This window comes from Atta cephalotes, assembly GCF_000143395.1.
Source record: "Atta cephalotes unplaced genomic scaffold scaffold00001, whole genome shotgun sequence".
In the NCBI taxonomy this organism is placed as follows: domain Eukaryota; kingdom Metazoa; phylum Arthropoda; class Insecta; order Hymenoptera; family Formicidae; genus Atta; species Atta cephalotes.
The window spans coordinates 11,562,657-11,581,107 of NW_012130065.1; the positions used below are offsets into that span (position 1 = coordinate 11,562,657).

At 33.5% G+C, this 18,451-nt stretch overlaps 2 protein-coding genes across 2 annotated transcripts in view; one reads left to right on the forward strand and one right to left on the reverse strand.

Annotated features, from left to right (window-relative positions):
- The window catches only part of LOC105627038 (spondin-1), a 6,280-nt gene extending 1,243 nt beyond the window's left edge, over positions 1-5,037 (forward strand). The window contains exons 3-11 of the mRNA XM_012208321.1: positions 290-481; positions 630-916; positions 1,266-1,669; positions 2,123-2,294; positions 2,469-2,715; positions 2,999-3,182; positions 3,791-3,954; positions 4,029-4,214; positions 4,406-5,037. Of these exons, the coding sequence (XP_012063711.1) occupies positions 290-481; positions 630-916; positions 1,266-1,669; positions 2,123-2,294; positions 2,469-2,715; positions 2,999-3,182; positions 3,791-3,954; positions 4,029-4,214; positions 4,406-4,486 (1,917 nt within the window). The 3' untranslated portion in view covers positions 4,487-5,037. The remainder of the gene's footprint in view (positions 1-289; positions 482-629; positions 917-1,265; positions 1,670-2,122; positions 2,295-2,468; positions 2,716-2,998; positions 3,183-3,790; positions 3,955-4,028; positions 4,215-4,405) is intronic.
- Positions 5,038-8,620: 3,583 nt separating this feature from the next.
- LOC105627050 (transient receptor potential-gamma protein) overlaps positions 8,621-18,451 on the reverse strand; it is a 97,727-nt gene continuing 87,896 nt past the window's right edge. Inside the window, exons 12-20 of the mRNA XM_012208332.1 lie at positions 16,180-16,464; positions 15,641-15,774; positions 15,432-15,564; positions 14,616-14,811; positions 14,088-14,282; positions 12,986-13,211; positions 10,877-11,251; positions 9,468-9,989; positions 8,621-8,781 (exon numbers count right to left, since the gene is read on the reverse strand). Coding sequence (XP_012063722.1) covers positions 8,621-8,781; positions 9,468-9,989; positions 10,877-11,251; positions 12,986-13,211; positions 14,088-14,282; positions 14,616-14,811; positions 15,432-15,564; positions 15,641-15,774; positions 16,180-16,464 — 2,227 coding nt within the window. The remainder of the gene's footprint in view (positions 8,782-9,467; positions 9,990-10,876; positions 11,252-12,985; positions 13,212-14,087; positions 14,283-14,615; positions 14,812-15,431; positions 15,565-15,640; positions 15,775-16,179; positions 16,465-18,451) is intronic.

Sequence of the window (18,451 nt, forward strand, 5' to 3'; positions counted from 1 at the left end):
ATATATAATATTATATATATATNTATATATATATATATATATATATATATATATATATAATATATATATATATATATATATATATATATATATATATATATATACTTCTTTTCTTAATTATTTCGGCTTATAGAATATACTGTTAAAATGTGTGGAAAATCTGAAGATATCTTATATATTATTTTAAAAATATTAATAAAAATGTATTAATTTCTTTTCTACTTTTCTATTTATTTAATAATTTATTCGTGAAAGCCTAGAAAGCATTAATAATTTATTTTCTTGACAGATCCAAGTAATGTGGCGGGCGCCGCAAGCCGGCTCTGGATGCGTCATTTTTACCGCGATGATTTTGGAGAACAACGTACGATGGTACGCAGAAGATGGTGCTCTGATTAAGACTATTTGTGAATTGACAAACTCGGAAGTCGATAGTTTAAACGAAACTAGATGTTGCGCTTGCGACGAAGCAAAGTATTCAGTAAGATATAAAATATTTCGACAAATTTGACAAAAATTAATATAAAAACTTTATAGTTTTTCAAATTTTATAATTTTTGTTTTTATTTTAATTTATGCCGATGTTATGATGGCAGATGCATAAGATATAATCAATCTTATCTTTTCAGCTAATTATGGAGGGCATTTGGTCGAATAGAACGCACCCGAAAGATTTCCCATTTTCTGCCTGGTTGACTCATTTTAGCGATGTCATCGGTGCATCACACGAGCCAAATTTTTCTTTCTGGGGTAGAGATCATGTCGCGACGGATGGTTTTCGACAATTGGCTGAATGGGGATCCGCAACGGGTGTGGAAGCAGAATTGAGAGAAAAAGCCAGGCATCTTAGGACGCTTATTAAAGCTGCCGGTCTATGGTATCCTAATGTTAATACAAATACAACGACGAATTTTAGGTAAACATAGTTCGCTTATGAAGTATGCATTTGGCAAAATATTAAAATTATTTGATTTCAATAACTGTAGTAATGAAATATATATAATTCGTATATTTTAAATAAATTATTTCAAAAGAATATTGTCAAAAAAGTTTGAATAGTAAAAACGGAACAGTTCAACATGCATTGCGATTATACACTTTTTAAATGTTTATATTAGATTAAGACATTGATTTTTTAATAGTTTCCTTAAAAATAATAACAAGATTTTCAACAATTTAAATTCAATCTCGATACTCTCTAATTTTATAATCTTGAATAATCTTTAATTTTTTAAACTATCAATTTTATTTTTATTACTTTTCAGGGTAGATCGAGGACATCCTCTTCTCTCGGTGGCTTCGATGCTGGGTCCGTCTCCCGACTGGGTAGTAGGAGTGAGCAAATTGAATCTATGTCAGAAGGACTGCACCTGGACGAAGAGTATGATAATCGATCTTTATCCTTGGGATGCCGGCACCGACAACGGCATTAGTTATATGTCGCCGAATTCTGAGACGAAACCACGTGAAAAAATGAAGCCAATAACGACACTCTATCCAGAGGATCCGCGATCGCCGTTTTATGATCCGTCTGGTAGACCCATGCATCCACTGGCCAGATTGTACTTAAATCGGGAGAAAATTATTCCACGCGGATGCAGTGAGGAACTTCTGCAGCAGCAAGTAACTGATTTAGAAGTAACTGAAAATACTGAAGATACGTCGAGACGTACGCATATTATATCGTATTTTTAATAGTCTTTTTTGAAAAGAAGCATTCAGAGAAAAATAAAGTGATGGCAACTATAAACTTCATAAAAAAAAACTAAAAACATAATGATGATAATAAGTTTTATATGTAGAATTAATGTACACATAGTTGAATAAACTATTTTATAGGTGCAATAATTATGAGAGAAAGTTTCTATATTAGTCTCTATATTAATTCTACATACAAAATTTATATAATTATCATTTGTCTTTTTCTCTGAGCGCAGTCTCAGAGAAACTTAGAAGTAATTCTTGTTAATGCTTTATCATCTATTACAATATTTGTTAGTGCTTTATCATCCACGATATTTTAATGACATTGTCAAGTCAATAGAGATTTTGAGTTTACTCTTCATTAAAGTTTGTAAACTTTATCTTCGTAATTTAACTTCATTTTACTTTGAATTTTAAGCGGAATGCCAGACGACGGATTATTCGTCGTGGTCGTCGTGTTCAGTAACCTGCGGTAAAGGCTTAAGGATGCGCACAAGATCGTATAGAATGCCAGAGAAAGCTGCTATGTTCAATTGTAACAGACAATTGGTTTCGAAGGAGATGTGTGTCGCATCTATTCCTGAATGCTCGTGAGTGCGTTCACGATTCCTTTGTCGCATTTTAATGAAAATTGAAAAATTGTCGAAGCCCAATAAGTATAGAATTGAATATGTATTTCATACGAATATAATATGTATTTCATGGATCAGTCGCTAAATAAATTTGAATTTTCATGCATACATGAGATCGATATATTATTTCAGGGGAGAGGAGGAGAGTGACGATGATTTAATTTCGCCGCAAAGCGATCCACTTTGCGAAACCACCGAATGGAACGAATGGTCCGAGTGTTCGAACACATGCGGGATCGGTTTGAAAATGCGAACAAGAAGATTCCGTGACCATCGCGGTCGCAAACGATGCCCGCTCGTGTCGCTCGTCGAAAAGGAAAAATGTATGGAACCACCGTGCCAGGCGGGAACGGAAGAATTGCTCGATCCTGTGTGCAAGGTGCAGATTTTCAAAATCTATCTTATTGCACATTTAGAGAAAAATATAATAATGGCAACTATAAAAGTGTCAACTATACAACTTTTATGTAAAATTAATGCACGTGTTGAATAAATTATGTATTTTATAGTTATTGCAAACGTAATTATTTTGTTTAACTATGTACATGAGTTTTACGTATAAAACTCGTATTGATACCATCTTTATAGTTGCTATGTCTTTTCTTTAAGGCAAAATAAAAATTCACCGCACAATAATTTACACAATTTGATAACGATTTAAGGTGACGGATTGGTCCGATTGGTCGCCATGTAGTGCTTCTTGTGGCAAAGGTGTGAAACTGAGGACCAGATTGCTGATAGTCGACCCATCGCTGCAAGCGGAATGCTCCTCGCGCGTGGAATTACTCCAGCAAAGGCCGTGTCTCGTTCAGTCGGACTGTACATTTGACATGGCAACGGCAAAAGGTAAACAACATAAGAAATTTTGAATGTTTAAAGAACAAAGCTTTTTTCTTCAACAATTAAGATTAATCCTCCGGAACTGATGCTAAAATCTATGACACGATTATTGACGCAAAGTTTTTAAGACTCGTTTAATTTGTATCTATTGAAAGAAACATTAATAAATTTCAAGGAACCAAGCTGATATAATGTGTGCAAAAAAAAGAATGAATACTAAATTTAATTTAATAAGAATAATAAAAATTTGTAGATGTAACATAAAGAAAATTGAATTATTTGAATTACATTTTTGTTTAAAACGGCATACGGCATAATAATAGATACAAGAATTAAGAATTAACAATAAATTTAAATGTAATAATGTATTTTTTATCTAACTTCACAAAAAAACTGGTTATTTTTATTTATCAGAATCTGTTATTAAAATAATCACATAGAGGGTTCAATGGACCCCCCCGTTATCTCCGGAGAAATATAATTGAGTGGATTCAAGCTTCCCAGCTCCGCAGAGTTAATCTTTGCAACATGCATCAATTTTCGCAGTAGCGAAAATTATTATATTCTTATCTTATTATCTTCTTCTGAAAATTATTATATTTATTTTTTTACAGTCGTGTGTATGGAGGATGCAGATCCTGGCCCGTGCAGGGGTTACTTTCAGAGGTGGGCTTTCAACCCGCGGAAATTAATGTGTGTATCCTTCGCGTACGGCGGATGCCGTGGCAACCGGAATAATTTCCTAACGGCGGATGAGTGTGGTAATACCTGTAATGTTGTAAGTGACAACATTTTATCAAAAGTTAACACGTGTGAGCGGGGTGAAGATGTCATCTCAATTCTCGTTCTCAGGTGCGAGTTGCTCTTACTGGCCAAATCTTTAACGAGACCATAAACCGAGATCAAACACCTACCGATTCGTTGATTCCTCTTCCGCCACCTCCTCCCGTGGATTGTGTGATGACTCGTTGGTCAAATTGGTCGCCGTGTAGTGTCACTTGCGGCGTTGGTCGCGTCACAAGTTACCGTACGATCGAGGTAAGCTAATTGGCTTCAGGCTGTTAGGCGCGTTATTATTAGTATTTGCGGAATTTGCGGAATATGTGGCTCGCTGGAATAACATAAACTGTTGTGTCAGTATTATTAACGAAGTATGACGAAGCTTTCATCCATACATAATATTGTTACGAGACCTTTCCTGATAATATCATATTGATTTACGCAATTAGCGAGAGGCTGCAAACGGTGGTCGTCCCTGTCCGAAGAAGCTGCATCGTCGTTATCGTTGCGAGCTGGCGCCGTGCGAATGACAAGTCAACAAGACACTCTTTACTGATATTTAAAATAAGATATGCATATGTAGTAAATTAAGGAATATACTTAGGCAAAGGATTTGTCAAAAAAAGATAGTTTAATTACATCTGCAAAGAGGTAAATCTCTGTAAATTTTTAATCTTATTGTTAGAACGAGACCTAAACCATATACACGAATGCATAACGTGGATTATTGTGTCCCATGCGCAATTTGATTATTTCTTATATTTCTCCACTCCCGATGCTTTTCCTATATACCAAAAAGCTTTATGATAACGAAAAATTAATTTGATTAAAAATGTTTAAGTATCAAAAACCATTTTGGATTATCGTGTGTATTGCGAATGAAATATTTTAATGACTTTACAAAGCGATCCACGTTGAACATTCAACAAATTAACATTAATCGATGCCTTCATAAACTATCAATACATTACTGCCAGTTCTCTATTGCCAATATTTATCGCCTTTTAAAGTAATCGCGTTACAAACATTCCATGATGTATTCTTTTTACAAAGTGCTGGATATGAAATAAACGGATTATCAGAATAAATGATATTTTATTAATAGTTATTTGGTTTATATCGCCTGCTAACTTCCATCGAATTTCAATCGATACTACAAAATGGAATCGATATAATTGCTTTATATCGGATGAAACATTTGTCTCCAATAACATATCCGTTCAAATTTAATGTATCCGAATCCCGTTGTTTGCAAATTAATATTGCGTCCATCAAATGAGGTGGTTAACCGTAATATTAAATTTGTGATATTGTACGGTGGAAAAAACAAAGAAGAACCTTTTTGGACAATTTGCTAACGTTTTGATACAAATGGAAAACACGGAAATTAAATTCGGAGTTGGATAACCAGTTTATTCTCACCTCTCGAGTTTTAGCTGCACGTTTTTCAAATGATATATCGTCTCGAGCAACATATGAATTGCTCGTGCGATTAATGTCATATCTGTCATTCTTATATTTCGACGCATAAATTTCTTACGTAGAAATTCATGTGTCCATAATTCACTACGAACTCTGAATTGCGATCAGCAATTGTCTTTGGAAGATGTCCAAAGTCGCGTACAACTCCAAGAAGTCTTTTGACGCCGTATATAGCGGCTTTCTATTATTTCTCGTATGTTTTCACGCATGAAGTCGCACGTGAACGTAGAAACACGAACAAATGGAACTATTTCATGCATCTATAATCGTAAGAAAATTCGATTGGATTCGCAGGACTGTTTTATTCAAATAATTCCGTTTTATTGTAATAATTCTGCGCTTTATTTTGCGCTTATTGAAATCATTGGTTCCACTTGCGTTTTGTTCGTTTTTTTTTCTTTCACAACAAACACTCGCTACTTATCACCAATTGGGAAATCTAGCTTCACACAGTTACATTAATAATCTCATATAAATAATACACGTAAGTGGTATAATGACTAAATCACTGTACATCTACCAAGAACGCCAAACCGTCATGTTTTTGAAATTATACATTAGAGGTGTGAAAATAGTTCGAATTAGAATCGAATAGAATTACATTATAATGAATTCGATTTGATTCATTTCCAAAACTGAGAGAATCAAAAGAATAAATTCGAAATTTCGAATTATCAGTAGTTTAATTTCAAATCAATCGCCTATTTTATTTACTTCATTTATGCATGGCTCTTTTATTATGGCTATTTAAATTATACGTGATTTATTTTCGTTTATTTGAAAAATCTGAAAATATTTTATTACTTTTAAATTAGCTTGTAAATCCGAAAAAATTTGATTTTAATTTGAATTTAAATCAAAAAGATTTGATTCGTTTTCGAATATGTTATTAAAGATTCAATTTGATTCAATTCTCACAAATGCTTGATTTATACATCTCTATTATACACCAGCTTTCTATGCAATTAAACAATAAAATTTTCTTTTATAGTATAATAGGATTTTTCAATCAGTATGCCCCGCGGTAGTATGTCACAAAGAATCTCCAAGAGTGTCATCATGAAAAGATAAAAAAAGATAAATAAATTTAAAAATAAGTAAAAAAGCGAGTGAGATGCAGAGTAAAAAATATTGTAAAAAATTGTGAATATTACTTAAATTATATTGTGTTTACTTTAATCTTTCATTTTAATCAAACTGATATCGTTATTGCTATAAAGTCACTTTTAATACAATAAAATAAAAACTTTGGAACCTTACCTTTTTATTTCCGTATATTGTTTTGAAGGTATCTGATAATATATCTAAGCGTCAAAATTTGCATTTAATATTGTACGTTTTTTAATGCGCCGCGAATTCAACGAGATTGAAAAATACTGATACAATGCAGCGTGCAACTTCTTAAATTCATCAAATAACTCTCATTTAAAATTTATCTTTGCTTAAATCGCTTAATTATTTCGCTTAATTAATTCGCTCAGATCCTGTTGACCCTATTTCATTTAAAGAAATATTACTTCAGCGGTTTGACCCGCTTGGTAAATATATAGTGCTTCTCTCAGTAATGATTATATATCTCTCTCTTATGCTGTTATCGAGATCACGAGAAGATCGATACCGAATAGAGGGACGAAGCGAGCGAGCAATTGGACAGTGCCCTCAGGGGCGACTTGCTCCTCAGGAACTTACCTGTGATGCTGATCGCGCGGTTCGTTTGACATTAATGATAGTAATAATTGTTATTAACGTACATACACGTAATATCTAGGAAATAGTACGTAATATCTAGGATTCTCGTTTCTTTAGGCCACTACTCGACTATGTACTACCGGCGGGTTCTTTGGTCGTGCCACTTGTACCTGCTCTTCTGTGCCTCGCGAGAATCGATTCGATCGCTCGCCGATTTGACCTGGCGTAACGAAAGATTTAACCATTCGATAATCCAAATATAGAAGAGACGCGTTGGATCGTTGGAGTCGTCGAAAAGACTCGTTAATAGTTATGTGCTTGTAAATAACGAGCGATTGATTTTTGAAAATTTTGCAGAAATTTGAGATTTTAAAGATCCAGCCACTTCTCTTTTGACGCAATCTATTGTGCATATCTTACGGAAAAAAGTTATTGTATAATTGATTCTTTCAATACCGCGCGTTTGTGGCCATTCTAAATACTATCATAGAATAAAAAATAATAGAAATCGTCCATTGGCAATGACTGATTATCGATTAATTCGTGTGACTAGAGTGAGAGATAAGTATATGGAAAAAAATTAGAAGTATTGAAGAAATGATCACTTGAAAGGAGCTAAGAGACTACGAGATTCGCTCTTCAGTAGACCAGCTCTCTGAAGATACGATAGATTCAACATCTGTTTCAGGTAACGCAATTTGTCGCGTTCCTCGACAGTTAACTTATAAGATAATATAATCATGTTTTTTCCACCCTTCTGTTACGAGATCTGACTAGTGTTGACTAGACTATTTGCCGCCGACTCATACATGCCACTTCCGTTCTGGCAGTAGTAGTAATAGTAATAATTCTCAGTACAATCTACCGTCGATCGTTGCTCAAAGATTGCCGCGAGAAAGTACTGTGATCAATCATATATGATATTCCATTCCAACTAATTTAAAAAATAATTTTGTAGTAATATAAACGACATAAAATACGATCTATACAACTGTTGCTCGAGAAAATTTAAATTGAAAAAAATTAAAAATATAAATTTACTACAATACTCATAGAAACTCTCCTTCATATATAAAATTAAGAATATAAAAATAAATATATATAAAATATAAGTAATAAATATGACGTACCAATAATCTTGAAGTGAAATTTTGAGCCGTTATTTCATTGAAGGAAGTATTCGTAAAAGGATTGGATAGTGAAGGATAGAGGATGAGATCCTAATGAAAGATAGGATTTCTTCGAGATTTCCGATCGACGTCGCTCTTACGTTTAATCGGCATGGCGCGTCGCGTCGCGAGAAAGGCATCATTGTGCGTCTGCCGACGTTGAGACGGTCGTGTTGCATGCGTGCGTGCGTGCATGCATACACGATCGTCGTCAACATCGTTCTAGCCTCATGGCCGTTGTAAACGAAGCTCGTAGCTGAGTTCCGATTGATGCTTCCTATGTCAGCTGGTCGGCCGCCGCCCGTTGGCGACATATCCGTTTCCTCAGAGCCAGCCGGCGGACACGTCATGGCCGGAAATCGGCTCGATGCCGGGAAGACGTTGCAGCTGTGTCGCCGATCCGTTTCGCTTTGCCGTGATCGACGTCGAGCCACTCGCTACTACACTTTCTTCGGTGGTCGATGGTGTCAGTGGAACGATAACACCTACAAAAGAAACAAGGATGGCCACGTTATACATATACAAATGCCTTTCTTGTTTCTAAATACTACACTTAAAAAACGTTTATTAATATTATATAAATTAAAAGTTTTATATGAAATTTTTATATGCAAAAAATAAATGTAAATTAACTTTTGATGAATAGGTCTCCGTTCACATCTCCTTTTATTTTATAAATTTTTCGTGCAATTTTGAAAGCTTGGCCTATAAGATGTTTGGCCTAATTTGATGTTTTATTCGATTCTAAGATTAAAAAGATTCAAAATGTCAAATTTAATATGGTAAATATAATTTCTAAAAAATTATCTGATGATCATATAAAATATACGATTTTAGAAAATTTTTATTGCAAAATAATAAGTTTCTGATTTCAAAATAAGGTTTTCATTCAGTTTTTTTGTTAAAAGATTCCCGTCCTTAAAGGATTAAATTTATAATTAATAAGAAACTGTACATTTCCACAAGTTTAAATAATCATTTTTGATGTACCTACATATATCTTGTTACTCTAATTTATAATATGTTCTAGTTATAAGCTCAAATAATTACTCGAAGCAAGTGACGAACAGATAATGCATGATAGTTATATGCACGATAATGTACGTTATAATTAGTTCATCCTACTATATGCTTTCGTGAAACAACATCCTATGCAATAATATCAGTTCACCTTGTTGCGCGTTAATGTGCTCGCTGATGGTGATTTCAACGACGTCGAGACTGGGTTGCTGACTCTGCGTAACATCGTGCCGTCGAGACGTCATTATTGACGAATGCGGCGTTAATTCAGGACCTCGAGTGGGCACGCTGCTGGCGCGTTGCAACTGCTTCTTCGAGGAGATCCTGGCCGCCAGGACGGTGGCGACCGAAGATGTCGTACTCGAGTCTGCGGGATTCGTGTTGGTGCTGCTAGTCATCGCGGGCGTAGATGACCTCGAGGCGGAGAACTTCTTGCGCTTCTTCCTCAGGGCGGCCAAAGCTGGGCCCAGGCCGTGAGTAAACATGTGATGCGCCTCTTGATGTTGTGCTTGATGATGTGCGTGATGAGAATGAGAGTGATGGGGATGCTGAGAGTTTTGTACATCGTGACTAGCACCCTCCAATGAGGACTTTGAGTCCGAGGAGCCTTCGGATCGTGAGCCGCCATCCTCGGACGCCGGCGAATATACCGAGTCCTCGGAACGAGATCTACCTGAGAAGAAAAAATAACGTTTATTTATTTATAAAAGTTTTCATTATTATTCCGTTTAAATAAGAGATTTATATGGAAGAGAGAATCATAAATGATGGTATTATTAGAATATCTAATTACTGAGTGTTCAGATTAAATACCTGTAAATTATTGTGTTAAGATTTTTATGCTCGTTATGTAATTTAAATACACATTATATATTATATTTGACTCTCGTTTATTACCGGTTATTATTATATTGAAATCTTACATATTTACAAGGATCAGTTATACGTTATATCACATCGAATTAAACACTCGCGATTGTTTCCCTTTCTCAGTTGTTCGAAAGTCACTTATTGCGTAAACGTTCTTTTATCAGTCTTTTTGGAAAAAAATTATCGTAAAAGCTCATCTCTATCTTTATTCTCTATAAGATCTTTCCACAATCTCTCGCGCTTTTAATCTAATTTCAACGTCATCAATTAAATCGTAAATTCTTTACAATTCTGTCTCGAATTTATGAAATATTAGGAAGATAGAAGAAAAATATACTGGTAACATATTTTAATTTAATAACATGGAATTGTTTATTTTATTTTCTTTTTTTTTATTCATTAATATTTAATATTAAAAATATTAAAAATATTTTAAAAACTTAAATATTTTAAAAACTTAAAACTTTAAAACTTTTCAAAAACTTTATAGAAATGCAATTTAAAATCATATTTCATCTGTTTATAAATAAAGAACGTACTAACATCTATTTTATATTCTCACATTTATTCAACGAATACTATAATAGATATTGAAATAATTGGAGAATCAGTAATATTAAACAAAATATTAATCAGTAATATTAAATAAAATATAAATTATAAAATAAATTAAAGAAAACTTCAATTTACCGATTAGTCTGGAGACCCTTCCAGCTTTCGCAGCTTCGATCAAAGTGCCCCAACGCTTCTTCCGAGAGCTACTTCTGATGCTGTGGCTTTGTCGCGACCCTGTAGCTAGTCCGGGCACGCTATTAGTGCTGGTATGATGTGGGCTCTTCTTCGGAGTTGTGCCCGGTCCAAATATGCCACTCAGAGTTGAGCCAAATAAGTCATGAGAATTCTCATGCTGCGCTTGCTGAAGGGACGCGATGAATTCAGCTACAGGCGGTAGGGTGCTGCTTCCGCCCGGCTGTGGCCCAATGTTGAAACCCTTCATTAAGCGCCGCTCCTTCTGACGGTTTTTCTTGCCACCCGCACCTACGGACAGCTCTTTAAGGCTACCGTCTAGGAGACAAACAGAAAATCGGCGAGCAGCCTCAAGCAATCTAACTAAAAAAAAAAACTCAAAAACTTAAATAGTTAAGAAAAAACAAGAGAAATTTAGAGTCACGTATAATAATCATAGCTTAACTAACCTTTAAATAAATTATATATTAAATTATACAAAATATAAATTAAATTATACAAATTATATAAAACGCTTTGTATGTATATGACATTAGTTTACAAATGAATAATTTTTAGTGCAAGACAAGGAACTTTTTTTAATACACTTTGGGATGCTGAATTTGACTTTATTGCCAGAAAAATTTTATCAAATTGAATTTTTAAGATATAGCATTTTTAAGATAGCATTCCTTTTTGAATAATTTGAATGCAACAAATAATGAGCAAGATAAACATTTTTAACAGAATTTGATGATAATTAAGAAATATCAGATTATTAAGACAAAAATATGCTAAGTGATTTCTGCTGGACTTTAATACGTGAAAGTTATGTAAAAAGTCATATAAAAATTAAACTCAATATTTCTAAGTTGTAATTTCAATAAAACTTTACTGTAATTGAAAAAAAAAAAATGTTTCTTCTACAACTCAAAAATTTGATGAAAATATTTCGATGATAGATGCAGGCTCATTATCAAAAATTAGAAAACAATCTTCATATGCTCTTGCACAAATCTTGTAAACTGTAATGTGTGATGTTATGTTAATTGTTCAACATATAACAAATACAATAAATGGAAATAATATCGAAAATATTAATTAATCTTTTCTTTATTTTTTTATATTAACAAATAAAAATGAATAAAATAACTTTTACGTTATGCTTTTTAAACTCTTCTGAAATTCTCTATCAGTTGCAAAAGTTTTTCCCTTTTAAAATATAATGTGTGCAAAAATAAGAATTAAAAAAATCAGAATAAAAATGAATTTAGTTTTAATATACAAAATTAAAATTAACGATTATAGCTATTGATTCAGCACATAGAAAAAAAAATTAATAAATTAAATTAGTACAATAAACATTTATTTATGCAAAATTTGTGCGGATATATTTCTCTCACGAGTAAAAATTATTCTACGTATTTTCTCATTAAGGCGAATTGGAGATTTAAGCCGATGATACTTACAGTCATCGGGTAAATTCTTAATTAGAGTAATTAGCCTCGAAAGTTCGGATGATTAATGGCGCTTTCTTTAGCTTCAAATTACAAGAGATTACTTTTGCTCAATGACTAATGCGAGCATTATTGCGAATAAAATAATGATTGGTATTCCCAAGCAAAATTGCGGAGTTAAATTCGAAGTTTCGACGCTCCACGTGATGTGATTAACAATTTGTGGATTATCAACAATTGCGCCGTCGTTCGTATAATTCTCGTTCGTTAACTCGGAAACACACACTCCGTTCGTCGGTGAATATACTTTTTATTTAGTATCAAAATAATGTTTAATTGCACACCTTCGAGAGACGAGGGATTAATAATTTCATTCCGCTCGCATATTTTACGAATATTCATTTTCATATTCAATAAATTCTACAACAATATTGTTCTGAGTAAACGAGAATCCGTTCCTTTCAAAGAAATTGAAAACACCCGCGATCAATATCCGCTATACACACTACACACTTGATTCTTATGGTAGCAAACATTGTGCAACTGAATCAATGCTTTCTCATGCGGGATATATGCAAGGCAATTTATTTTCTTCTCACTTTTCGTTTCGACTTACCAGTACCGCTGCTTGCTGCAGTGGAGGTGTTCATGCCGGAATTCTTCAGTATCTCAATGAGCTCGCAACGAAACGCACTGATATCTTGTTTGATCTCGTTTACGTCATCCTCTGTGACACCTTCACCCTCCGCTTTGCGTTGCTCCACCGTGACATATCGCCTCACCAAATTTCTCATGATACTCTGATATCTAAAGTCCCGCTCGGAAGCTTGTTTGACCTTTCGCTAAGATAAAAACCAGAAATCGAGACCCTTCAACTTCCAAAGTTTTCGTTACAAAGTGCATGTTACGCTTTATATAGTATGCCCCAGATTTGTCGAGCCATTACGGATCACGGATTCTTTGATGTACTAGATTTTCCCTTAGCGAAAATGTCGAACGTTGCTACGATATATTTTCTATCATGCATCTAAAAATAACTAATTATCTGAAAGTATATCTATAAAATATTATACTAAATTGTAACGATTATAAATAAAACTTCTTTAAATAATAAACCTAAATAACATGTAAGATTTATTATATTTAAGAAGATTTTTATCTTTAATCGTGTAATAACTTAAAAGTTTTCTTGTTATTATTGAAAATTGTTTCTAAGTCTTCAAGGAATCTGTATAAGATGAAAACTTCGTAAAGAAAAACTTTGTGTACTTATATCTATGCCATATGATCTGTAAATATGTATGTACGGTAAGTGAATCGTTGCAACTTATAATGACAAAAACTTTCTTGAATTTAATATCCCTTGCAAATTCCAAAAAAAAGATGTGCGAATTTCTCTTCTGACACTTGAATTTCCGCTCTAAATATTCTACATAAGAACTTAAAATCCAAAACGAAGTCAGAGTGCCCCGGAGAAATTCCTAAAAAGCATCTCTCATAACAGAATACATATTTCAATATCCTCCAGCGTTCACGAATCCCCCGCGATACGCTAGCATTGACATCTTATTCTGTAGCTCGCTTTGCATTGGGCAAGCGATAAAAATTCAGATTCGAAAATTGAAGGTGGCTCGACTCTCCGGGGAATTTTCTTACAAAGTGACGACGTCGTAGATGCTATTCTAGTCTTGCAAAAATCTGAGAACTGTCGTTCCTACCCTGATTGTTCGCATGTGCTCCTTTTTGGCTGCTCTGCTGTGTCCACAGAGCTTTCGATATATCCATTGTGCGACGTACCAGACGCTTTTCGGGGTCGGTATGATGTTAAACGGTGGAGGAACGGTACCGCCTTCCTCAAAATAGCTGATCCAGAGCTTGCTTCTCGCGAACTTCCACTCGACGTCAGCGCGTTCCTAATTACGAGCAGCGAATCACCCCGTTAATTAATCTCGGTTAATTATAGATGCGAAAAGTACACAGCAAAGTACGATTTATCGAGATTTATCGAGTATTTTCGACGTTGTTTTAGTGTTTCAAGAATCTCGCGCTCGTTTTCGCTAATTTTCACTAAAAATAAATGTTGCCTTTATAATATTATTAATTCATTTAAATGCAACATTTAACGTAAATAAAGTTTAGGGATTTATTTTCTCATTTTCTTCATTTCTCTTGAGTTTTTAGTGAATTAAACCTTATATATACAATAACGTTTGTAAATAAATTTCGCGGAAGAATGCTGCACTTACCGAGATTAGTTGATAGGAATGATTCATCATAGCAATCAGAAGATTCAGAAGGACGACGATGTTAATAACTGAGTAAGTACCAAACATTAACATGCCCCAGAATCTGGTGAATACCTTGATGCCATCTAGTTCAAAGCTGTCGAGATCCACCAGTCCAAAAACCGCCCAGAAGAGCGTTTGTATTGTCTCAAACAGACTAGCCAAAATTCATATTATATATTATTCGAAACAGCAAAAATAAGCACATAAGAATTTAACTTAAAATAATAGAGAAACTCTCTATATAGTTATAAAATATTTATATCATAACTGTACAATTTGAATTCTAAATATATCAGGTAATGCTTCTTTTCTTTTCTTTTCTATTAAAGATTTAATAAAATTCTTATGTAAGCCTCCTCGATTGTTAGTCCATAAAAACATATACTTATAAGCAATAAAATACAATTCGTACATAAGTAATTATTTACATAAGTAATTATGTAGAATATACTTACTAAATGAAAATTAAAAGTAAACTTGTAGACGTTTTGACATCGGATAATTCAATTTGTACTCAACTTCACTAATTATCATACTAAAGAGGATTCAAATCTAAAGTCGAAATGTCTGCAAGTTTGCAGTTTATTTTTAACTTCGTTTAGTAAGCACATTCTAATTGCTTACAAATTTAATCATTTTTTTATAAATATATAATTTATGCACTAACAACCGCGAAGACGTCTCAAATAAACATTTTACTACATTAAATAAATTCTTTTTAGTTTTATATATTTTTTAAAAAGCAAATATTCAATGAAAGAAGTTATTGCGTACTTTGCGAATCTACGCCAAACAGTGCACGCGTTAGGGTCAGCATTGATTGCGCTAACATTAGTCGCATATGGCATTGCTGAGGGACACTGTTTTTTCTCCATGTCGGCATAATACCAGAGAAGTTGATTGAGACCTATAATAAATGTTTCCTTTTACATTAATCTTCATCTTACTGCAATATATCTTATTGTGATTTTTATTTCATTTACCGCACGAGAAAGCGAAGAGGACCAACACGTAGAGGAAAAAGAATTTCATAATGTCCATGACCATCCTCGATAAAGAAACTTGCAGCGGACCGAGATGAGGATTCACGGAGAATATGTAGACTAGCTTTAGCGAACTGTAATGCGATATTATTTGCTGTTTTTAATCTGGATAATACAAAGTGTTTATAATTCCCTACATTACATTAAGTTTACCGACTCAGCTTTTTAAACGTTATATCGTATTAATTCTCCAATGCAATCAAAGATTCATTTGCATTTAAAGTGCGATGCACTGATCATTCGCATTCAAAGCACGTTTTAAACGCGTTTGCATACATTTTAAAGCTACTAGATTATAATTGAGAGATATCATGATACATAATTTATTTTATTGTTTTGCAATAGAGAGAATGAAAAGATTTAATGATTTATAAGATATACGGAAGGAGATTAATGTTCCTAGCTTATAGCTTATCGCAATCACATCCTGTCCTGAGCTTCTATACATCGACAAGAGATGCACAATCGCAATTTATTACCTGAAGATGTTAGCGGCGGAGAAGAGGCCCTCAGAGATGAGCATCGGGTCCCAAGTGTCCCACTGCTCACGCTGGAGTTCGATCACCGAACCTGGCACCTGATCCTTATTCTCCTTTAGCACCCTGTAGTAAGCTACGACTCTGAGCGCCACTGTGGCTACGTATAGCGAATTCGTTACGAAGTCGATCACGTTCCACATATCGTTCACGTATTCCTCCAGGCCCACATCCCACAATTGTTTCACCTCCGACCAGATCAATCCCGACACCCAGGCCAATATAAACCTGCGATTTCGACCATCTGGTTTTGATCTTATTTCTGAACGAAAGAGACGTGTGACACATCAAATCGGTGGCCTGCTTGCATAATTTATGCATCAATGAATTCCGCGCCTCGTAAATCGATTGATGTCACCAGAAATTTATTCGAAGAAATTAGCATCTTTTCAATAGTATCTTTTGATCATTTTTTTTTCTTTTCATTCTTTTTCTTACATTCACAGATTTTGTTGAAATTTTTAAAAATTTTGCTAGATACAGAAAATAATTTCGTTTGCATAAATATAATTATATAGGACGCTCAAACTGGTTGTTACAGAACATTAAAACTTTTTCCAGCATTGTCATCAACGTTTAACCTGGGAATATACGATCTGTCTAAAAAGTTTCAAACTGGATTCAGAAACCGAGAAATAAAGAGATATAAATTTTATTAATAAAAACTTTCAACAAAGTCTCCTTCCTTCAATCTCAATGCATGAATGCACTGTTGAGAACGTTTTTCAATTGTTGGAAACCCTTTTACAGCCTTTTTCGAAATAATCTTTAATGCACTCGTCACATCGAAGGCTATTTCGAAATAAATTCGTCTGGAGATTTAAAATGTCACCAAAACGCGTTCCTTGCATTTACATTTCTTCAAAAGTCAAAATCATCTGCGTCAAAAAAGTGATGATTGAAGACCAACATCGTCTTGATTTTGAATTTTGTTGCCCTCACTTTTAGTTTTGCTTTCCTTGAGACCAACTGTAGATTTAAATTTTTAAATCAAATTTGCTAACAGCTCGCTATTTCATTATGAAAATTTTTAAAAGAGAAAAATTTAACGAAATCCATATTCGCCAGTCCTCGAAACATATACTGCTTATATCATGAAAAAAATCGTACTAAGTGATACTAGTTGATAGTAAAAGATGTCGTAATTGTTGGAAAAATGACGTTTATACATTCAGAAAAAAATCTCGAAGCTTTTTAGATAAACCTGGAATATTTTTATATTCCAATGACAAAAACCAATGTTGTAAAATGTGAATTGTTGTAAAATATTGTTTAAAATGTTTTTCTTTTTTACAAATTTTTAAATATACATTTTTATCACAAAAAAAATTTTTTTAATATTAATTACCATCCTTATTTTTTGAAATATTGTCATAATGTTGTTAGGTTATGGTTAGCTATTTAATGCTCGTTCTGTTTAATATTTGTTTGGTTTCCATTTACCTTTTTCAAAAAAACCGTGATTAAATTCGTATTCATATTTTTGAATACTAATAAATCGGAAACAGTCAATTATATATAATATATTGTTAATAATAGTGATTTTAGTGAATAATAGAATAATAGTACATAATAGTGAATAATAGTTAATAGTGAATTAAGATATAAAATCCCAATCGTTGTGGTATAAAACGATCATTCTGAGCAATTGTTTATATAAAAAATATCAGATTACTCCCAGACTACCCCCACTTATCAAGCGTTCTACATTTGTTATGATGATTCAACAAAATTATTTTTAGATTCATATCTAGCTAAATTTTTAAATATATCAAAAAAGCCATTTTTTTCCACTCTTTTATTATCATAATCATTCGCGATTTAACTTATTGATTTATTTTCGCGAAAATAGAATCTCAGCAATATCTTGTTAATGCGTCAAACATAAATTTTGTGATATGACAGGTCTTGTTCATCTTATTTCGATTTCATCATTATAAAAGAAAAAAAGGAGTCTTGTACACGCGTTTCTGGGGTTTATCTCGTTTACCACTGACTTATTATGTGTAATGCTTCTATACATTTCATATTGCCGTCTTTCGCACGAGCGGAGAGTAGCTTGTAGTAAACCGATAGATATTACATGAATTTTACCCAACTTTTCCTGCTTTACTTTTCTCTTCCTCTCTCTCTCTCTCTCNNCTCTCTCTCTCTCTCTACTCTCTCTCTCTCTCTCTCTACTCTCTACTACTCTCTCTACTCTACTCTACTCTAC